The sequence below is a fragment of the Dermacentor variabilis genome, chromosome 3 (genome assembly GCF_050947875.1).
Source record: "Dermacentor variabilis isolate Ectoservices chromosome 3, ASM5094787v1, whole genome shotgun sequence".
Taxonomy (NCBI): Eukaryota; Metazoa; Arthropoda; class Arachnida; order Ixodida; family Ixodidae; genus Dermacentor; species Dermacentor variabilis.
In genome coordinates, this window is record NC_134570.1 from 231,054,365 (window position 1) to 231,076,958 (window position 22,594).

Genomic DNA, 22,594 nt, shown 5'->3' on the forward strand with positions numbered 1-22,594 from the left:
CGGTTTCAGCCTCTTTAAAGGTGTTATATGAAACCCTTCAAACGTTTCTCTGCTTTCCTGACAGGACCGAAAACGGCAAATATCCTATATATTGAGGAAATAGAGTAAACTTATGGGAGACGATAACCAAAAGATTATGGAATACTAACTTTCTCTGAATATCTATGTGTTATGTAAGGCATTGATATTGCCTTGCTTAGTAACTCAGGTGACCAACTGCAATGCATGCTCACTGACCTGGACAGGCAAAGCAGAAGGGTGGGTCTAAAAATTAATCTGAAGAAAACTGAAGTAATGTTTACTGGCTCGCAAGAGAACAGCAGTTTACGCTAGGTAGCGAGGCACTAGAAGTGGTAAGGGAATACATCTTCTTAGGGCAGGTAGTGACCGCGAATCCGGATCATGAGACTGAAATAATGAGAAGAATAAGAATGGGCTGGGTTGCGTTTGGCGGGTTGCCATTATCCCCCAAGAAAAAAAGAGTATAACGTAGGTAACTCTTACCAGTACTCACCTACGAGGCAGAAACCTGGAGGCTTACGAAAAGGGTTCTACTTAAACTGAGGATGACGCAACGAGCTATGGAAAGAAGAACGATGGATGTAACGTTAAGGGGATAAGAAGAGAGCAGATTGGGTGAGGGAACAAACGCGAGTTAATGACATCTTAGTTGAAATCAAGAAAAAGAAATGGGCATGGGCAGGGCATGTAATGAGAAGGGAAGATCACCGATGGTCACTAAGGGTTACGGACTGGATTCCAAGAGAAGGGAAGCGTAGCAGGGGGCGGCAGAAAGTTGGGTGGGCGGAAAAGATTAAGAAGTTTGCAGGGACAACATGGCCACAATTAGCACATGACCGGGGTTGTGGGAGAAGTATGGGAGAGGCCTTTGCCCTGCAGTGGGCGTAGCCAGGATCATGATGATGATAATGACACAAGGCATGTACAGACACAAGGCAGGCAGACTTCCATGTTACGAATTACGTGTGAACCACTACTGGCAATAAATTTCAATTTTTTGTAGGTTTGTAACTGATCGATTATTTTTATCCAATAATGCACCGTAATTCAGTTACTTTTTCTAGTAACTAATTACACGTAAACAGTTCATTGATAAGATGAGCGGTAACAGGCGACGCAGCAGCTTGGAGCACTCGAATTAATGTTGAGCTACCATAGAACACACGCCGTAGTCTGTCCAAATTCAGACAAATTCGGTACTTGTTTCTTCCTGTTATAAGGCTCTGCCAGGTGTTAGCTGAGTTTATGAACCATTGCTGCTTTGTCTCGATAATGATGGCCACGTCGGATGCTAATGCAATGTGTCACCCTTGTGCAACAGATGGCTTATAAAACTTAAAGCTAATATGCGTAAATCGAGGAGCATATCACGTATGGCAATAACTGTAGATATGTGCAGAAGTACACTTTGCTGTTATCAGTAAACACTCACAAATATCTTGGCCTTCACGTAAGTAATGATTTGTCATGGAATATTCAAGCTCATTATATTATAGCTCATTGCCAATGCCGATCGCATGTTGGGTATCTTCGTCGTAGTTTTTCTACTGTGCTTACTTCTGCAAAACTGACACTCTATGCAAGCCTAGTTTGCTCAAAATTATAAATACGCACCTGCCATTTAGGCTAACATTCAAGCATCACTAATCCTTGCCCTTGAGGTGACTGAAAATAGAGCGACTCGATTTATTTTATCTAACTATTCCCGCCGTTCCAGTGTAACTTGTAAGAAAAAAAAAACATCGATATTCCATATCTTTCATTATACCGCAAATGTGCTCGCCTTTGCCTGTTGCACAAGGTTTATCACTCCAACCTTGTGCTGAAGGAATAACTTATCACCCCATCTTTCTACACTTGATCCTGATCTCACCACAGATGTAAAGTTGCCGTACCACCTTGCCGAACCGAACAGGTACCAAATTTTTTTTTACCCCACACAAATGTCGACTAGAACCACATTCTTACTTCCATCGTTCACGTCACGGGCACATCTTTCAAAAGAGCAGTCTACTACGCTACCGCTTAACAATTTTACAGCGAAGCTGTTTACCTCTAGCCCCCGTATGCATCCCTCGCATGCGTTCCCTAGGAGGGCGAGTGGCGGGGGGGGGGGGGGGGAATACCCCGAGCGTCTTACGTCTGTGTCCGGGACACGGCGCGTGGGCAGGAATGGAGAGACGAAGGAGTGGCGACACCACATGGAGACGGGTAAGGGGGGAAAGAGTGTGTTGATGGCACCTGTGCACGTGGCCTGCGCTTCTGTGGTTATGAGGTCACGCGTGTCTGAGGTGCCAGCGCAGCTGCAGCAGCAGTTGTGGCAGGTGCACGGGAGGTGCCGTGACCGCGGCGGCGCAGCATGTGTCAGCGTAGTGTGTTGGCGCTTCTGTACTATGACGCCATGCGTGGTATATAACTGGGGTGCCCGCGTTGGAGCAGCAGCCAGGGATGGCGAGGCGGCGCGCCGGAGGTACGTGCGGAGAGGCGTCGACAGCAGAAACGCGAATACAACCAGCGACAGCGGGAATATAGTCCATACAGCCAATCTATGCAGCCTAAACAGCATCGCTGGTAAACCGTCCCCATATGAATGTTCCGGCCCCACGAATTTTTTTATAGGGGTGTGCGAATACTCGAATATCACCTGTAGGAATCGCATAGTCATCATTCGAATAATTCGACTCGCGAATCAAATATCTACTATCCAATTTTTCGAATATTTTGATTATTCTATGGAGAGGCCCGCGTGCACCTCTTGCCCTTCGTGCTCGACGTGGCGCAAGCGGTCATTTTCGGCGCAAAAGGAGCGAAGGGCTGACACAGTCGCGGACTCCGCGAGCGCGTATGCGTGCACTGGCCGACACAGCGCCTGGACACCGCACTGTGCGGAAGGGCTCCGCGTCGGCCGCCTCTATCGGCGTGCAGGGCTCGTCCAGGTCGACAGGACCGATAGAAATGATAACGTGACGCGGACACAGGGAACGGCAACAAAAGCAACGCGAATTTCTGGAAGTGCGAAAGCACGTGTGGAGATCGGGCCGGTTAGCCGCCGGAAGTCACGCAGATAGCGTTGGATACGCGGCGACGAACTTTAGCCGCGTCCACAAGCGTCAATATAACCCGTGCGCGTGATATCGGGTATTTTTGGCAAACCTTCACAAATGGATTCGGGCACGTTACCACATCGGCCAATTTTCGTCACGTCCGCACTGATTAGGCCATCACGCCTAATCGACGCTGCTTCGTCCGGCGTCCGCGACTAAAGTTACAATTTGATGTCGAATTGATGCAGGTCTATTCTCAGCAGCCATGCGACACCCAGAAAGCCGGAAAACCGCTGCGCAAACGAAAGCGAGTATGCGCGATGGTAACAGTGCTCGGGGCTGCCATATCTGCGACATACCATGCGGCGGCCTCCCGTTTCCGACGCGGTTCATTGACGCACGTCGGTCTCTTTCTATGGCTTTGACAGATTAGATTTGAATTTACATGGTGGCCGCCAAAGGGTTATGCGGCTAATATAGTTCGGTGACCGCCCGGATGCGTACATTTCCGCGAAAGGGGGGGTAGAGGGGGTTGACAGGTGGTAAATCACACCAAACCTGATAATGAGGTTGTGCCTTCTCTTTTTGGAATTATTGGGTTTTACCTGCCAACACCACGATCTGGTTATGATGCACAAGGTAGTGGGGAAATTTGGACCAGCTTTGGTTCTTTAACGTGAATCTGAGTAGAAAGGCGTTTTCGTATTGTGGCCAGAAGTTTTTGCCCCCTCCCAAGTAAGGCCGGGATTCGACCATCATGCTCTGCAGCCCAACAACCACGGCGAGTGTTGTAGCCTGCTGTTTACCGGCATCTCCGACTCGCTCAGCGCCAGCGATGGCAATGCGCCAGCGGCGGTCGACTCACGTGACATGCCGTCCGCGCTTTCGTATGTCGAGAACATTGGCCTTACGATAACCCGCCTGCTGTAATGACGGGAAGACCTTTCTATTTTTTTGAGGAAAACTGGACAGCAAAACCTAATGTGCAATAAAAGATTGGCACGAAACACAGGTCGATCCACTGTTTAAGCTGAGAACCTCATTCTTATTTAGTATAATATATTCTATTGAACAGATATTCTATTGATAAAAGATATTTTTCAGGCCTTCATATGCTAAAACTGAGCTGTCATCAGGGCTGGCACAGTAATTTTAAGTTTCCTTTAATAAGAATAGACTGTATTATGGTCTGTCTGCTTAAGTTACTGATAGCTTGCTACCTTCTTGTTATGTAATGTTAGGAGATTCCCAGTCATATGCAGCAACGTGTTTTTTTTTGGCCAGAAATTTGTACGCAATAACTTTTCTGAAATATCTATCTATCTATCTATCTATCTATCTATCTATCTATCTATCTATCTATCTATCTATCTATCTATCTATCTATCTATCTATCTATCTATCTATCTATCTATCTATCTATCTATCTATCTATCTGTCTGTCTGTCTGTCTGTCTGTCTGTCTGTCTGTCTGTCTGTCTGTCTGTCTGTCTGTCTGTCTGTCTGTCTGTCTGTCTGTCTGTCTGTCTGTCTGTCTGTCTGTCTGTCTATCTATCTATCTATCTATCTATCTATCTATCTATCTATCTATCTATCTATCTATCTATCTATCTATCTATCTATCTATCTATCTATCTATCTATCTATCTATCTATCTATCTATCTATCTATCTATCTGCCTGTCTGTCTGTCTGCTTGTCTGTCTGTCTGTCTTCTGAAGCCGACTCAGCGGCCCAAGTTGTACCTGCTTGTGCCACTAGATATGTGATCCTGGCAGTGATGCGGTCGTGGTTGTTCCACTGTGCTTCGCAACCTGACTCTCCTCATGCAGTCGTCGTCACATCTTGTATCCCAACCCACCGACCCAACTTGTCTAATTGCTTGGGCATCTAGGTATGGATTCGGGGTCGCGATGGTGTATCGATCGTTGCATCGCTGTCATTGAAGCTTTGTAATCTCGGACTCGTCATGCCATTGTCATCACGTCATCGTCAGCACACAGTTGTCGTCACGCTGCCGTTTTATTATCGTCATCACTTGACTAACGTCACCCCATTGTCGTTATGTCATCGTTGTCGTACCGCTTTCATCATTCTATCAACGTTAGTCTTTCTCAGTCATTGTATTGTAATCACACTGTCGTCATTAAATCGTGGTTATGCTGCCTTTGTTGTACCGTCATCGTCAGACAGTCGTTGACTTGCCTTCATTGTGAGACTGTCGTAATGCCGTCGTGGCGGGGCCATCATCGTCCCTCCAGCTTCGCCATCTGACTCTCGTCATGCTATCATCGTCATACAGGTTTCGTGATGCATCCAACGTCGCGTCATTCAGTCGCAGATGGCTTTCAAGGTACAGCGGCCCGGGCGGCCCGGAGTACAGCGCGGCCACCTCCCTTGTTGCCGATGGAAGACGGCGCGCTTCCTCGCCGCTTCCGTCCCTTGCGTGCGCGACGTTGAGCCGCGAGCTGCTGGCTCACCCTTGCATGTTTTCACTCGCGAGCGCGGCGCGCGGCGGCGGTCGCCTTTGAACTTTATGCGGAACCTCACGGCGAGACCTACGGCAGAACTACGCCTGCAGTGTCCATATAGTTGTTGTCGCAATAATAATAATGAGTTAAAAATGTGTTTTGTTGCTACATTGCCTGACTTATATTCGCGTTAGCGTCAACAATCATCGTGAGACGAGTTCTGTCGAAATCTTGCCTTTATATAATTGTCTGCATAATTTTCTTGCTTCGATATCATTTCTTTAGTTCATTCAGGTCTTGAAAATATGTATAGTAGATAAATAAATATGGCAGGGAGTCGTACATGGACAATATTTTCGCCTTTTCACTGTCGCTACCGGCAGCGCATTTGAGCCCCTGCAACAATGATGCGCTGTGCTTCATATACGATCCAGACGCGAGCATCACGACATTGAGTAGCCGCAGTCAAATATGCATGGTGTTCGTACATTACAACACTGGCTTCCCTCCAGTGCGCATATCGAGTTTTTTCAGTGTCGCTGCTACCTTCACGCACACACACACACAAAAAGGAGGGAAGATGACCGACGAAGAATTTTTAAAAGCAATTGTTAAGGAAGGTAAACAACGCGTGAAGGACTGCAGAGGACGCACAGGCCAGTTCGTTGTGTTTGCCTTATCTGTGCAGTGTTCATAAATGTTCGGAGGCAGCCGCCGTGGTTGCTCAGTGGCTGTGGTGTTGGGCTGCTCAGGTCGCGGGATTGAATGCCGACCACGGCGGCCGCATTTCGATGCGGGCGAAAACACCCGTGTACTTACATTTAGGTGCACGTTAAAGAACCCCAGGTGGCCGAAATTTCCGTCGTATCAGTCGACACAGAGTTCAAAAGCAAACAAAATTATTGCGCAAGCGCGCTCCAAGCTCCCCCCAAATGTTTAAGAAAGCTGTAAAAGTTCATTGTGACACAGTTGTGCTCTCAAAAAACAATAAATCAAAAGCTCCGCAAGCGTAAGACTTATGGAAGCCACTTCGGACTCGCCCATTGTTCATGTTGGCACTGATAGTGTTGGATTCACAGCGAAAAACGGCTTTTCGAGATACGCTGTTTCACTTGTGTGAACGTTTATCGAAGGCTGGCTTACACACGTGGAACCATTCCTTTTACTGTAGAAAGCCTCTACAGCCTCCCCAGTTGTCCTATCTCGGTGCCGGAAAAAGACGGATTTGCCTTTGCAAAGCGGGTTCGCATCCGTATTGTTGGCATTGTACGGCAACATGCGAATATGGTGACCCTTTGAGAGAGATTGGGGAGGGGGTGGCGCTCTCCAAGTCTGATGTTTAGGCAGCAGGCTGTCTGGCCTATGTATTTTCGTCCACATGAGAAGGAAAGTGGTAAACCATCGTCCTTTGTGCCTGCTGTGTTGTGTACCACATTCCTTCTTCATGCGGCCGCAATGTTATCGCAGTTGTACTTTATACAGAGCATCACGGCGACGCCGATGGTGGTGGAGTAACTTTGCCTGAAGCGTCCGTATAATTGCTCTCTCAATAAAAATTCTGTGATTTTATTTGCCAAAACCACTATCTGAATGAGGAATGCCGTCGTGAGGCACTCCGGTTTAATTTCGACCACAGCAGAAATATTAATAATGAACGGAAATCTGATTATGACTACTGACGACTGCGCTTGCCCCCAATTGTTCGCCTTTAAGTGTTAATTGTTTTTTTGTGCACAGGTGTGTCCAATAGGGAGTTAGATTCGTCATTTGGCACTGTCTGGCTCTTCGTCATCACTGAAACGTTGCTTAATTTTTTTTCGTTTTTCTTACGCTCTTCGCTACTGTGGCGCATTCCAGAAAGCATATATTTATTGCAAACTGCAGCAACTGAATCCTGGAACGCTGTGCTGTTGAATATTTAACTTTCACCTTCCTGTTTCTTGTCGAACCTTTTATGTTAAGCCTGTTTCACCTGCAAGCGCTTTTGGGCGCCGTGGCGCGTGTGCAGGCCTCCTTTCGCAAAGCCAGTTTTACGAGCGGCGCGTGCCACTGCGATCACGATCGAAACACTAGCGAGAGACGAGAGCGGCAACCAATGACGAGGGCCTGTGAGCAGTGACATTATGATCACGTAATGTAGCCGAAGCGCGGGTGACGTGGCGAACTTGCCCGCTTGAAGAGATGGTTCTAGCAGACGGCATTTGCAGTAATCGACGTCCGCTGCCAGTTTACAATGTCTCGCGCTGTTTTCAACGAGCTGTTCATCACTCTGGTTTCGCAATGTCCACTTGTTTGGAATGCTGAAATGAAGGATTTTAGCAACAAGGACAAGAGCAGGATTCTTTGGCAAAAAATTACGGATTGAAGCTGAATTTGCTCATTGTCGCAAGTTACGCATAGTTCCATAAAGTAAAAGTGGCCGTCGCTTGAACAGGCCATGTTCGTTTGTGCCTCGGAAGTGCCGCTTGTTTCCGTATGTCGGTTTTGAGTCCCATTCTATGGAGCCAGACTGCACGAGCTGTTTTCTTCTTTTTGCCTCGTTTTTTTGTGACCCTATATGGGTACAGACAGACGGGACGAAACGGCACTCCATACTTCTTGTTCGCAGCGAATGCAGGCGTTTTTTTTTCTTCTTTACAACTCCGAGCTAGAGTGCTCGTAGTTTTGCTTGGTATTGTTTCGTCAGTTAGAAGGTAACGTACCCCGAGCTCTGCTAGGGCCGCCGCCTGTCTACTCGAATGCCTAGAGGTGCAAACGGACGCGACCTTATTTGAAAGCTATCCATAGGGATCTTGCATCCGGGTGGCCGAGACGGTGCCCGAACGCCTTGATACATTCGAAGGCAAGAGCCGTTGGCAGATGTGCAAGCCCAAATCGCCTGCAATACGAACCAACCCATTGCTTTGTTTCCGTATGGCTAATTTTGTGCCAGTGTGCTTAGCAAGACTTTTAAGAGACATAAATATGAATGAAAAGTTGTATGATCAGTTCGACACAGAGTATTTTTATTTTTTATAAGGATTAGAACTGCGAAGAGCACCAATTGAATACACTGACTAAACCCGCAGCTCAAATGCGCCAAAACATGGAAATGTGGAGCAAGGCGCAGCTCTTGAAGACCGCTGAAACCCGTGGCTCACGGGCGCTTTCCGCAAGCGACACTGGGCATCAATGCGGTATGCGTCGCGCGAAAATGGAGCGTGTGAACGGAAGCTGCGTCTGCGCGCTGTGTTGCCGCTCAGCCGTTGCGACCATCGCCGTGCCATCGCTTGCATGTGAAACAGGCTTTAGTCATGTGCTATCAGCAGGCCAATCTACACGAAGCGTGCGTGTTTATATTTGTCTGGCGTTCCGCTACTAAGCACGAGATTGCGGCATCAAACCTCAGTCTCAATGGCCGCATTTCAATCGTGAGGCTTATAGCGCGTGAAAAAGACAAGGACGATAGGAAGACGTGACACACACACATTAGCGCCTGTGTGTGTCACGTCTTCCTTTCGTCCTTGTCTTTCTCAAGCGCTATAAGCCTCACGATGTCTTACCAACAAGCTCAAATCACTGCATTATACCGCATTTCAATGTGGGCAAGATGTAACAACGCCCGTGTACCGTGCATGGGTACGCGTTAAAGAATCCCAGCTGGTCAAAATTACTTCGGAGTCCCTCACTACGCCTCATACTCATATCCTGCCTTTAATTCCCGGGTTGTACGTGCCAAAACGACGATGTTATTATGAGGCGCGCCGTAGTGGTGGACTCCAAACGTGCCCTCAATGCCCGGGTATTCTTGCATTTCTACCCCATTGAAATGAAGCCGCCGCGGCCAGGATTCGATCCCGTGACCTTGTGCTTAGCAGAGTGGCATCATAGCCTCTAAGCCACCGCGGCGGGTTCAGATCCTGCCTAATAGTCAGATCGTGTGGGGGTATTATCAGGACTCGATGGCAACCAAAGGTCAGTGGAACGCCTCGCATTGGGTGCTCACAGGAAGACTACAAATGAAGCTTTGCAGAGTGATATGGGCTGGGCAAGTTTTGAAGTGAGCGAAGCTCAGGACGACCGATGAATATGGAAGAAAGTAAATGGGTTGCGAGAATGTTGCGGTATTTGTACAGGAAAAAAGATTGACTCACAGGGAAGGAAACGAACTGGGAAGCTTAGCAGCAAGTATGCGACTAGTATAGTAAAGAACGTCTAATGCAATGTGAGAGAGGCTGAAACAATCTGATGGATGGCGGCATGGGAAAATAAATCTGCTATGATTAACACCTAAGAGGAAAAAACGAAATCAGGCAGAAACAATTCATAACTCAAAAGGAAGCTCCTTACTTTTCGAAGCGATATCAGGATACCTTAGAACGCGTAGTTACAAAGTGCGGTACACCAAAGCAGAAGAATATGCTTGTGGTGGTAAAGCTAGGGAAACGATTGAATATGTTTCATTAGAATGTGAAGATATCTACACAGCAGTCGATTTAGGCTCCTCTGGCCTGCTTGAAACCCTTGGGTTCAGCAAGAGCAGAGAGAAAGTAAACATGTCCGCAATATAGATTAGTAAGAGGCGATTGGAGGTTTGGTGCCTAAAAGTAGGGAGACCACAAACGATGGAGTCGTACAAAAACAAAGTTCCCATTAGTGGTTCAGAAAGTTTGATGCTGGGACTTCTTTGTGTGTGTGTTTTTTGGAAGATATGTAAGATATTAAGCAAAATAACAAGAACTTGGAATCGCAACTCATTGCCCATTTCAAAGGGGACGCTCAATGCATCCATCAATTCATCTTGGTTTTGGCATGTAAAGGCCCAGAATAATTAAAAAGAAATATCTTTCTTGTCCTGGCTATGCAGAGCTCGTCTACCAGGACGTGTTCAGCGTCTGGGAGACCATCTGGGCTGCCCAGCACGTTGCCTCCAGCAACTTTGTGCTCTTCATTGCTCTGGCCATGGTGGAGTACTACCGTGATATCATACTAGAAAACAATATGGATTTCACCGACATTATCAAGTTCTTCAATGGTATGCCCCTGTTGACTTTGTGTTTTGTTATGCCAGAAGGTATTTTTGTACAAATACGAGCTGAGGTGCGCATGTGGGTGTCTAGGGCTGTGCTGATCTAAGGTACGCTGACATGTTTTGCGCACATGTAGCGAGAAACTGAGAAACAATTATTGGTTCATTTAACAATTAATTTAATTTAGGGATGAATAATAGCCTTGGAAGAGTACTTTAAAGGTTACAAAAAGTTATTGGTTATATTTCCCCTTACTTTTACCATTCTTGTTAGAATTGCTCAAAGGAAGTGTTGGAACAAAAGAAAGAAAGCTTGTTTCTTGCCAGTCAGCACAGTGGATTTTGTACAGTGCCCATGGAATGAAATACATATAATAGGTTAGCTATTGTGCATGCCGTATTTCTACCGTCTGCAGTTTATGTGATGCCGGCGTAATATTGGATCGCACGGTTAGATCAGAATCCGCATCATCATTAGTGACCAGATTCGTAGCGATATGACATAGTATTCTTGACTAATTGTACATAGTATGTGCTCTACTTACTTATTGCTTTTCATTTAATGATCATTCACATAAAGTTACTAAATTAATATTAGCTGTAATTCCTATGACGTGGTTTCTCTTAGTTTTTGTGCAAAAATCACAAGGAAAAGTTTGTAATATGACGCAGCGAATTGTTGCACATCGCAAGAAGTTCACACATGTGGAGGCAAGTTTCAACTTGCGCTGTAGCTGGGAGCACAAGCCCTGTTTCGTTGTTTCTTATGAGTATAGTCTGAAGTGCTCGCATTGTTACGGTCTATGGCAGAACAACAGGTTATATTTTGTGCTAGAAGTTTGTACGTGGTTTGAGTGTTGATGAGTATTTGGAAGAAATTGGCACGCCGTAGTGGGGGACTCCGGAAATTTGGACCACCTGGGGTTTAACGTGCACCTAAATCTAAGTACACGGATATTTTCGCATTTCGCGCTCATCGAAATGCGGCCGCCATGGCCGGGATTAGATCCCGCGAGGACCCCCCCCCCCCATGTTCAGCAGCCCAACACCATAATCACTGAGCAATCACGGTGGGTCAAATAAGGCAGCATGACAATGACACTACAGTGGCATGACGAGATCACCGATGACAGCACGAAAAGGACAATAAAAAAGGAATGACATGACGGCATTTTGTCGACATCTAAGGTAACGATCGCGTAGGAGTCTGTCTATTTGTACAAAACTAATTGGCCCACTAATGCTGTCCGCATTTGTTAAGAAATTGAGAGAGTCACTGGAGTCTGAGGATTTGCTTTTAGTGTTGCATATATGCTGGAGGAGCACATACAGATATACAACTTTTTTAAAGGATGGCTGTGCTATACAGCGGCATAATGAACCAGCAGAAAAATAAAAAGAGCTGTCATTCGTCCATGGCAACCTGTGAACAATGCGGAATAGTTGCAGACTTTGCATTTGCAAAATTTAAGCAACATGTCAGATTGAGTCACTCATTCTTTGCAGCGTCCTCAATTCGTTGCATTTCTTTTGAGGTATGTCTCTAGAAATTTACCTTACATTGTCCTGCTGACGGTTCTTGTGTCTGCATGCTTTTCAGAGATGGCTGAACGACATGATGCCAAGGCCGTGCTACAGATTGCCCGCGAGCTTGTGCTGCAAATACAGACGTTGATTGACAACCGATAAGAAAACTTTTGACTTGCCCGGCTATGGTCTAATGACAGCAACACGCCCGCTGACCCTTCTTCTAGATGTTCATCTGGCCCTTGGACTGGTCATGCACAATGTGTGCCATAGGACTACTACTCTACAGGATCATCTGCAAGAGACTCCTGCCCTTGCCAGGTGCCCCAGATGTGGGGCCCATGTTACCTTGTGAACTGCTACATGAGGGATGCAAATTGAGAGAGCACATAACAAATTGCGATACATTATCAGGCCTGCCCATAATGAGGACATTGTTCAAAGTGGTAAAAAGTGTCAGTGCATTGGCCAGAGTTGTCGAAAACACACCACATTGGAGCTCTTCCACAGGAACCTTGCATACAGGGAACGCCCATTCATTTTCATTCTGAGCAAGGCTGCTGTGGCAGACACAAAACGATGTTTAGCTTATATGTGCTGACTTTGCTTGCTGGTGTATGGCGCTCTACCACTGTGGCTTTTCCAAATTATGTGAGACTGTGTCGTACCTCGCCCAGTTGCTGCTAAAATACTTGTTGCCATGCTTTTCGGAACAGTGATCATAAAGGTAAGGCTTGTTTTCATGTGTTGTCAACGGTTATGTGACGCGAGAGCGCTTTGATATCAGTAGTAAGCACTCACATTGTGAAGACCTGAATTAGTCTTCGTGCTCGCAGCCACTGATCATCAGTGTGCCACATCTATGCTACAGTAGAGTGGCCCGTCACTGAGTAGACTGAGCATCGTGTGCTCTGCTAAAAATAGCTGGACATTGCACCATATTTGACTGGGTGACCTACTTACTGAGCATCCTGAGTTGATCACAGGATGCTCATCACTTATGTCAGGCCTTTTAGTGCTCACCAAAACGACTTCCTTTGAAAACACAGTTTGAAGTTGTCCCTTTGGTGTGCTAGATAGGAATATGCTGTGCCCAGATAAGGAGAGCTTATAAAGCTATGGCCATAATCTGCAAGCCTGCATTTTTCTGGTTATTAGCAATTAGCTAACTTGGTTATATCAGGCTCATGGCAATGCTAATATGGCTATATGTACTTCCTTTTAACCTAAACACAGCTCGCTAACCTTAGATGGCCTGCAGAGCATGAAATGTTTTGTTCTACGTGTCCTAGCTGTAGCAGTGTTTAATTGATGAATTTTCGCATTACTAGATAATTGTTGATTTGAAAAAAGTTCTTTCTGCAGATGGCCGAACATAAGTAGTTCAGACTATTGAGGGAAAAGTGGCGTTAGGGCTTCACAGTCACTTATGACAAACACTTTTGTTTGTGCTTGTTTTAAAATGTGGGACTAGCTGTAAATTTCTAATTGTATAAGCTGGCATTAGATGTGGTGGTGTTGAAAAAAACATCTAATAGAGAGAGTCTGTATTGACAAAAATGTGTTTGTATTCGTTATTTGCCAGAGTGATATCTATATGTGATGCTGAAATTGATCCCGAACACAAGAAAGCTAGAAGAATCTATTTGCCTTTTAATTTTGCATGCTATATTTAATTTGCGTCTGACACAAGGGCTAAAAGCATGCGTTAGTGCAGAAAACGGACTTCTAGCCGCCTGATACAAATGTTTAGATTCCAAAAAGCAAATTTTGCCTTTGAGTATCTGGCTGTATCTGCAAAACGAAGTAAAAAGAGCTTGAAGCATCTTTGTTTTGTTACAAAATGACAGCATTATGTGGAAATGCTTCGACTGAGTGACAAAATTCTCTGGACATTTTAGCAGCCATGTTGGCACATTACCTGGCAGTTTATTGGAGAATGTACTCTCTTTGACGATATCTGGACCACATATGTTTACATTTGGTCTGATTCCAGCACAAAGGAATTTTCTTTTTTTTTGTAAAGTGAGTGTGCATTGGTCAAGATGCACATGAGTGGTAATGTTTTCATCCTGTCTCCTTTAATTACGTCTTCATTCATCCTGTCTCTTTCATTCAAATTAGATACCCACTGGCGCTCTTCAAGCAACATAAAGCCGTGAAATCGTCCACGATAACACCATATTGCTCAATATTGATCTGTTGTATGGTCAGTTCGTCGTTATCGGCAGGAAAGATTTCACCTTACGCGTATGTGTCTGTAGGCTTTCCTGCAGACTTGTGCTGTCGGACTAAGCGCTCAGATTAGTCAACCGATCAATTTGATCTGCGTCAATAAACTTGATAGGTTAAAGTTGTAGGAGCAGGTATTTGGATATTGAAGAGTTTGACAATGAAGAACTGAATCTCTCAAGGGACCAAGAAATATAGTGGGTCACCTATGTGTGGGAGCACAATGTGAAGTGCATTTTCAGTTCTGCAGTTACACGTTATGCAAACTCACATGTTGACGAACTACAGTGTGGGGGGAAGATGCTTGATACCTGCGAAAAACATGGAGGTGCATGGTCATTTAAGAGGAAGCGACTCGCTTCTTTCGGTCCTCTACTGTCATGTGAACTAGGCTCAGCGCATGTCTGTTACAGTGAGCTTTTGCTTTGTCGTATTTTGACTGCAAAATTGGTGCAGCAAGTGACTTTGTTTTATGGTTGCATCGCAATTAGGGTTGCCACCTTTACCAAGAAAAATTAGCAGAAGCAATCCACGAATATCGCAATGTAAGCGAAGTGCCCGAAAGAACGAGTGAGTGACAGTTCCGCCCCACCCCCTTCCCTCCTCGCTACCTGTCCCTGCTATTCGGCTGCCCGAGAGCATGCGCCCTTTCCCTAGGCGCCTTCCCTCGCCTTTCTGGAGTTCTTTCTTGGCAGCCGTGAAGGGCGAATGCATCCACTTCTTGCTTTTAGTGTGTTGGCATCAAGGCTGTCATGATTCGACGGAACGCTTGCGTGCGTTTGTGGTGCATTTTTCGTTGGCGCGAATCCGCTATGAATTATCGTCCACCGCATCGTGCACCATGGACTGGCCACTGCAGAGCGGCCAGCAAGACGTGTGACGAACGCGTGAGCGAACAAGCGTTACGATGCCTTTGGGATTCGCCTCAATTGCCATGGCACTATATGGTTGGCCCGTCGACTAGAGCGGGCCAACCCTGGAGAGAGTGTAACAGTAAACTGCACTTTACTCGGCGAAAGACTAGCCAAGCTAATGGGCCAAACCCCAAACCCCCGAACACTAAACACAAAAAGATTTGCGTTGATGAAGAAACTGTGCTCTGCATGGATTTACATATATTTGCTGCTATGAAAATATTCGCGTGTTCTTTCTTTTGCCATGTAGTAATTCCGTAGAAAGCAACGTCAGCAGCCAGGACACCTGTAAGGGTATGTCACAGGTGGTAGGAAAGTCTGAGAGGGTTTGCAAAGCAAGCTTCGCTTTAAGAAGCCCACAAGGAGAGGAAGGGAAGGATTTTTATAGGACGTGCTGTATGCAAAACATACAAAAAAGGAAAACAATATAAAGTGACGATGCCCCAAGTACAAACTTTCCGGGATTAAAGCTTATTAAAGGCATTTTATAAAATTTAATAAGCATTTAATGTCTTCGTGTTGTTGCTGCCAACAATTTACTCTCAAGGACATTAACCTATGGTTGGCACAACATTACGTGCAAGTCTAGAGGGCCACACAGTACACTGTAAATAAGGAAATTAAGAAAAGCGCAAGGAATTGGGTTATGAAACTGTTTTAGAGAATTAACTTTTCTACTAAGTATGAACGTCTAGACTAGTGCTTGTGGAGCAACTTATAATGTACCGATTTAGGGAGAACTTGAAAACTGGCAAATTATGTGTCGCGGGGGGGGGGGGGGGAAGGCGAGTGGACTAGTAGCCGGCACCATGAGGAAGAAACCACTTGCACAGGTGAATAACCGTCCAGGTGCCAATGTTAATCATAATTTCAGTCGTCTATGTGCTTGTGGAGGTGCCTTGCCTTTAAAGTACATACGTTAAAAAGTCTGAAGTTTGCTTGCTTGCCGTCAGTTTCTTCAGTTTTCTTTGCTACAACGCTAACCATTGAGATATATGGTAAAATATATTGTTTAAGGATTTTCATATTTCACGTGCAATGACGTTGCATCTACTCTGTGCACACTGTTGTGGTAGCTGAGAGTGTTGACACAAATCAGAACTGCTGTGGTAAGCAGTAAAGGACTGGATCTTAGAGGAAGAATGAGAATGAGGTCGCCACGTTCTTGTTAAACATATCAAACAGCGACGGGCTGTACAGTTCAAGTGTACACTAAAAAGAAAGCTTAAGCTGACAAAATGTCATTTAAAAATTCAATTTTTGTTAATTTCAAAAGTCTCTAGCGCTGGTACTTAGTGTGATGTGACTGATCTCAAAAATATTTTTCTGCGTTTGGGCCGTTATGGCTTTGCAAAAGTCGTTGATAAAGCGCTCAATTCACTATTTAGCTCATTTGGAACGGAACGTAGTCCACGTTTACCAATGAATATTTAACTATGCTCTTGCAGAGGCCGCCAAAATTATTGTCGTCACTAGTAAGGTGGCGGGGCATCTTATTGCGACAGCGTCACCTGTCCATCGTTCTTACGTCTTTTCTGGCTTTTGTGGTACTTTTGGTATTGAAGAAACGTAATGGAATAGTAGCGTTTACGTTAATAATGCGTGACTGGTTCCCAGACGCTACACAGATTTTAGAAAAGCGATTGGAGAATTGAGCAATGAGTGACTGTACAGGGTGAAAAGTAAGTTCTTGATGCATCCTAGCAGGCAGGGGATGGGATAATAATGGCATCAATATCTTGGGGGAAAAATACAACCCACGCACATATGCCCGTGAGGCCCTAAGTACATTGAGTCATTGCCGAAGAATGAAGGCACAGGATTGGCTGCTGAACAGACTGAAACAGACAACACCTTTCTTGTGAGCACGCTGATGCACTCAGCAAAAGAAACTGAAGGCTGTAGAATGAGCGAAGCCGTAATTATGTGTGCTAGAATTGCGCTTTCTGCAACTTAGAGAAATATAGGTTGCTTGAGCCTAGCAGATATTCATTAGAATGTGGCACGAAACTGTAGGTGGCTTAGTAATGGTAACATTAAGTAAAGCCAGGAGATGGCTAGTTAGTGCACTTCCATAATTACGTTGGGCTTAGTTTTGCCCTGGAAAAATTACAAAGAAGGGGACAAGAATGTATACGGGCGAACCGTAAACTACAACCTTTTTTTTTTGTTAGAGAACACGTTAATATACTAAGTGATAAGCGGGGCAGTGACACGTGACAACATGATAGCCAGAATCACATAGTTAATTGCACCCATTTGTTCCTGCGAACTTGATTTCGGCTCCTTTTAGCGTAATAGAGGAAGTGCTCGCGCACTCCTTCGTTTTTACGTTGCTTTCTTCGGATTCTCTTTTTTTTTTACGTTGGTCAGACCGGTCTCTGTTTAAACGATAGATTAAGGGAACATAAGCACATGCGTCAGCTCTTAACAGCGCCTAGCAACATGGCGGCCTACTTTAAACAGTGTAAATGCTCGCCTATGCTAGTAAGACCACAGTCGCAAAAGTGAAAACAAGAATGGAAAGAGAAATATGGGTATCCATGAAGATAGATGAAGAATTTCGGTACCATGAAGAAAGGACAGTGCATAACCACTCCCTCCATTATGTTCACAGAAGCCGAAATCGAGTTCGCAAGATGGAGTGGCTGCAATTGAAATCTGTGGTTCTAGCTATCGGCGTTGTCACATGACATGTCACTGCATCCCCCCCCCCCAGTCACATTGTAAATAACGCGTTAACTCAGACGAAAACAAAGGTTTGTTAGTTTGTGGTTTGTCCGTCGGCATCCTTGTTCCATTTGTAATTTTTCCGTGTAAAACTCACTGCCACGTAATTTAGCAATTAGAAGTATGTTGACATACTTCTGCTATGTTAACACACCATAAAGCTTATTTTTGGCCCAGATAATACAGCATGTTATTAACGAAAACCTAAGAAGCAAATTACACACACGGCGCTGCATGTATAATTCATGTTTTTTTGTCCTCCACAATGCGATGCACAATCTGCACCAGGCACACGAGATGGTCCAAACAGCAGCCATAGTCGTTATTCTTGTCATTATATTTGCTTTGTAAAGCAAGCTGTCATTTACGTTTAGCATTGATCACTTGGCGAATTCGAGTGCTCCAGGTTTACTCTGTTAACTCGAACTTTTCATATTTCGTTCAGGAAATTTAATGAGAGCTTCACAGCACTGAGCGGAGTGGGGCCAAAATGCGGATGGAGTAGCTTCTGTCTATTGTGGTTATTAATGACAACCTGGGGCTAAATCGCAAGCATCAAACGCTACATAAAAAGTGTGTGAATGCATTTGCGCTTACTTTTTCTTTAGTACAGTGTCTTTTACTGCTTCGCTTATAATTCCAGTTGATCATGAGAATTATTTTCTTGCTAGTTCATTTTTATTTCATCCCTTGCCGTCAAGGACAATCCACTGTGATTGTGAGGTCAATTATTAAAACAAGGCTGCTTTTTCACAACTTGCATGTCCATTTTTTTTTCACTCATGCATGCCGTTTGCTTATAACGACAGAAATCTGAGCCAGTTGGTAAGGATACATTATGCAAAAAAGTGAGGCGTGCAGACAGGACACAAGAGAAGAGAAGGGGACAACACGAACGGCGACTATCAACTGAAGGGAGCACTGAGGCGAAAAGAAGAAAGAATACACAAAACTCATCTGCGCTAACTCTGGAATGGTATGACCACGTGTCAGTAGGGTACATGTGCCGGTCTACATGAGAGATAGCTCTTAAGGCGCTTAATCTCTTCCTTATGTAAAGTAATCGAAGGCTGACTCCCGCACGCACTTGCACCATTATAGATATGCCATGCCTCTACCATAAGACGCGAATCTTCATTCTTGTGCCTGTACAATATCGCGCGTTTATCTAACTCTGGCGTGCAGTTACAATCTTGGCAATGTAGGGAAAGCTTAGAAGGCGATCCAACGGTTAATGACCTTTTATGTTCCATTAGCCTCTGATTGATACACCGCCCCGTTTGCCCTACGTAGAACTGGCCACAGCTAAAGGGAACTTTATAAACCACACCCCATATGACAGTCAGTAAAACTATTGTTCTTACTGTGCTTCACAGGACAAATATCTGTTATCTTTTTTGCCTTTTACCTGCTCCTTTTTTCTCTGCACCTATCTTATTGAGAGCAGCGAAAGCAACATTAACATCATATCTACTTGCAACTTTTTTAAGCCTGTGCGATACTTAATGACTGTACGGAATAGCCACTACTCTTTGTTTGCTATTGCTGCTTTCTGTTATCACGTATGGTGGTCATACCATTCCAAAGCTTGCGCAGATGAATTTTGTGTCTTCTTTTCGTCTCAGTGCTCCCTTCAGTTGATAGCGTTCGTGCTGTCCACTTCTCTTGTGTCCTGTCTGCACACCTCACCTTTTTGCATATTGTTTGCTTATAGTTCGTGCATTACATTCCAGTGTTGTATGATGTTTGTTCGCGTGTATGTGTTTGTGGTTAAACCTATCGCGGATTACGAAATGCTGGCTTTTGATTACGTCATTTATTATCTGCGCAATGTGTCCATAACTATAGCGCCCAATGTGTTGATCAATTCAGTTTTTTTTCTAAAGGTTTTTACATAAGGGATATGTGAAGAGCTCTTCAAGAACCTCAGCATGTAAAAAATTTTGGGCATGTGGTCATTATGTGATTATGTAATTGTCTCTTTGCTCATTGTGGCATTTCGTGCTGAATTTCCTTTTGCTTTATTGTGTCTTGTTTTATTCTGATTTGCATCACGAGAACCAGCGTCATTGCTTGAGGCTTGTTTGACCTATTTAGTTGAACTCTAGAAGGAAATTATGGAAGGCATCCTGTGTCAAGGGCAAATTTAAGAGAAGTAGCATACCTTGGAAGTAGCGTTACTAGTGGTAAAAGTTGACCTGGTATGATAGTAAATATAATTTTAGCACTGTTATGCAGTGTTGAACTATGCTTGAAAGAAGAAAACATATCTGTTTGGCACCACTTGTTGCCCATACCACTGGGTATTGTTTCAGTTTTGGCACCAGAATGAAATATCGCCACTTCTACTTCAGTTGGACTGACATTAAATTTTGAAGCTACAAGGGACTGGTGTTAAATGGCACTGAAAGGGTGAGCAGTGATCACTGGAGCATTGGGAACTATGTAGAGAAAATATTTGTGTGCCATTACGGCATTAAAATTCAGTGTGCTCCTGGTGTATTGAGACGTTCATTATTGCTTAACAGTTTTTAGGTAAAATTTAAGTAATTGTGGCACTCGAAGCAGATACACCTGTATGCCAAAAGAGACCCTGGAGCACCTCTCACCAGTACATTTATTGCAAATGGATTGGTTCACGAAAATTTGTCAGTGATGGCTCTCATCTTAAAATAGCATGTTTACGAGCATTGTGGTTCTTACAAATTCATGAAGTTCATGAAAACTGCATTAAATTTTTAACAGAGGCTTTGAACCCTTCATTATTGCTTAACAGTTTTAGGTAAAATTTAAGTAATTGTGGCACTCGAAGCAGATACACCTGTATGCCAAAGGAGACCCTGGTGCACCTCTCACCAGTACATTTATTGCAAATGGATTGGTTCACGAAAATTTGTCAGTGATGGCTCTCATCTTAAAAGAGCATGTTTACGAGCATTGTGGTTCTTACAATTTCATGAAGTTCATGAAAACTGCATTAAATTTTTAACAGAGGCTTTGCACCGTTTTTGTTTGCTAATGTGAAGGATATGTCATGCACTCTACCTTCATGTTCATTCTATGCATTTCTGAGGCTTACCTGAGCTCGACATAACACCTGCAAATTTCTTGCAGTGCATTGTTTATGGTTGTTGGGAGGTGATGACAATGGATTTAGACATTTAGAATTCTGTTGATTGTTGCTTCAGGCCATTGAACTGTTTGTATGCATAAAATGCTACATAACATTGGTTCGACAGGGCAAGTTGCATGGCGCACGATGACTTCTGCTTCATTAGACGATTGTGTATATGTACCTTGTTGCATGGGCACTTGATTTGTATTTTAATTTAACTGAACCAGGCCTGAAATTTTTAGCATGATAGAACAGAGTGGATATGTTGTGGCCTCACTATTTGCTTTGGACTGTTCTCCCCACATACCAGGAAGTACCTGTAACGAAGGATCAGCCCAGTGCTTACTTATGTTCCTGCGACTCTAAAAAACAGTGCACAGAGTAATTTATTTAACTCAGCAGTTATAATTGTCTTGCTGATTGTGGAAGTTGCGTTATTTTTTATTATGCAGTTAATGCTAGCTCATTATGCTCATAATAACTTAAGGTTGCGCACTGATATGTAACGAGTGAAGCACTTGTATTCTCGTGTGGTCAATTTCCCGCAATGCTTACAATTTTAATATTTTCATTTTCTTGTTTGGTATGTCTGCATAAAGCAGCTTTATCTGCATTTGAATATATTGATTGTGATGGAGGAAGCTTGAATCAGTCGAGCAGGATCACAGCAGAGTGCTCCTACAAATGAACGGGTTAATGTGCTTGGAGTGGGAATAGCTTTAACCGTTATCGAAAGTGACCGCGTGATAGGGGGCATGTCCATACATTCTATTATTCAGGTAACTGTGTACCATCGACAATATAAGCACATATGTAGTATGTAGTCTGCTCAGTATGTTAGATTTAGGATTTGCAGAAAAATCTTTTTTTTTTGCGCATACAAGCTTTTAGGCTGAAATATACATTGCTTTTTACTGCATAGACGAAGAAGAAACCACTGCCCTTTGTGCAAGCCCGGGGCAACCGGTATTGGTCGGTAAACTTGGTTAGTGCTGAGCACAGTTCATTGGCTGCTCAAAAAAGATTCTTGTGATGTAACGCATTGGAAGAGGGTAGGCACTTGCTTTTGCTCGGTTGTACTGCATAATAGCGTAGCCGGTTCTATGCTGTTGTGACTCTCCTGCTGGGTGCTCTGGTTGCTTCTGTTTACCGGGGACTAAATACAGCTTCTGTGTTGCTTCTACCGATTGTGATGGCTTCACTATTAACTAGGGGTGTTCGAATATTAAATTTCACCGAATCTAATTAAGTCGCCATTCTTCGATTCACGAATCGAATATATACAAGTTGATTATTCGATGTATTGGGTTTAGAGACTCGTGCAGTGCCATTTTATCGTGTGCGCCGCGGAATCCTTCGGGCTCCATGCCACCCAGGCAAGCGTTCCGCTTTGGTTCAAAAGGAGCGCACCGCGGACGCCCGGGGTGGTAGCGGACCGTGAGTGCGGCCCGATGCAGGGATTGCAAACACAGCACCCGAACGAACGGCGCCACGTCGGCAGGGTCTGTGGGCATACAAGGTTTGCCCGGGTTG

General features: G+C 44.6%; 1 protein-coding gene across 4 annotated transcripts in view; it reads left to right on the plus strand.

Moving 5' to 3' along the window:
• Positions 1–22,244, plus strand: part of LOC142576702 (small G protein signaling modulator 1-like) — a 272,548-nt gene extending 250,304 nt beyond the window's left edge. For all 4 annotated transcript variants that reach the window (XM_075686949.1, XM_075686950.1, XM_075686948.1 and 1 more), the window contains exons 21-22: positions 10,382–10,549; positions 12,144–22,244. In XM_075686949.1, the coding sequence (XP_075543064.1) occupies positions 10,382–10,549; positions 12,144–12,232 (257 nt within the window). In that variant the 3' untranslated portion in view covers positions 12,233–22,244. The remainder of the gene's footprint in view (positions 1–10,381; positions 10,550–12,143) is intronic.
• The last annotated feature ends 350 nt before the right edge of the window (positions 22,245–22,594 follow it).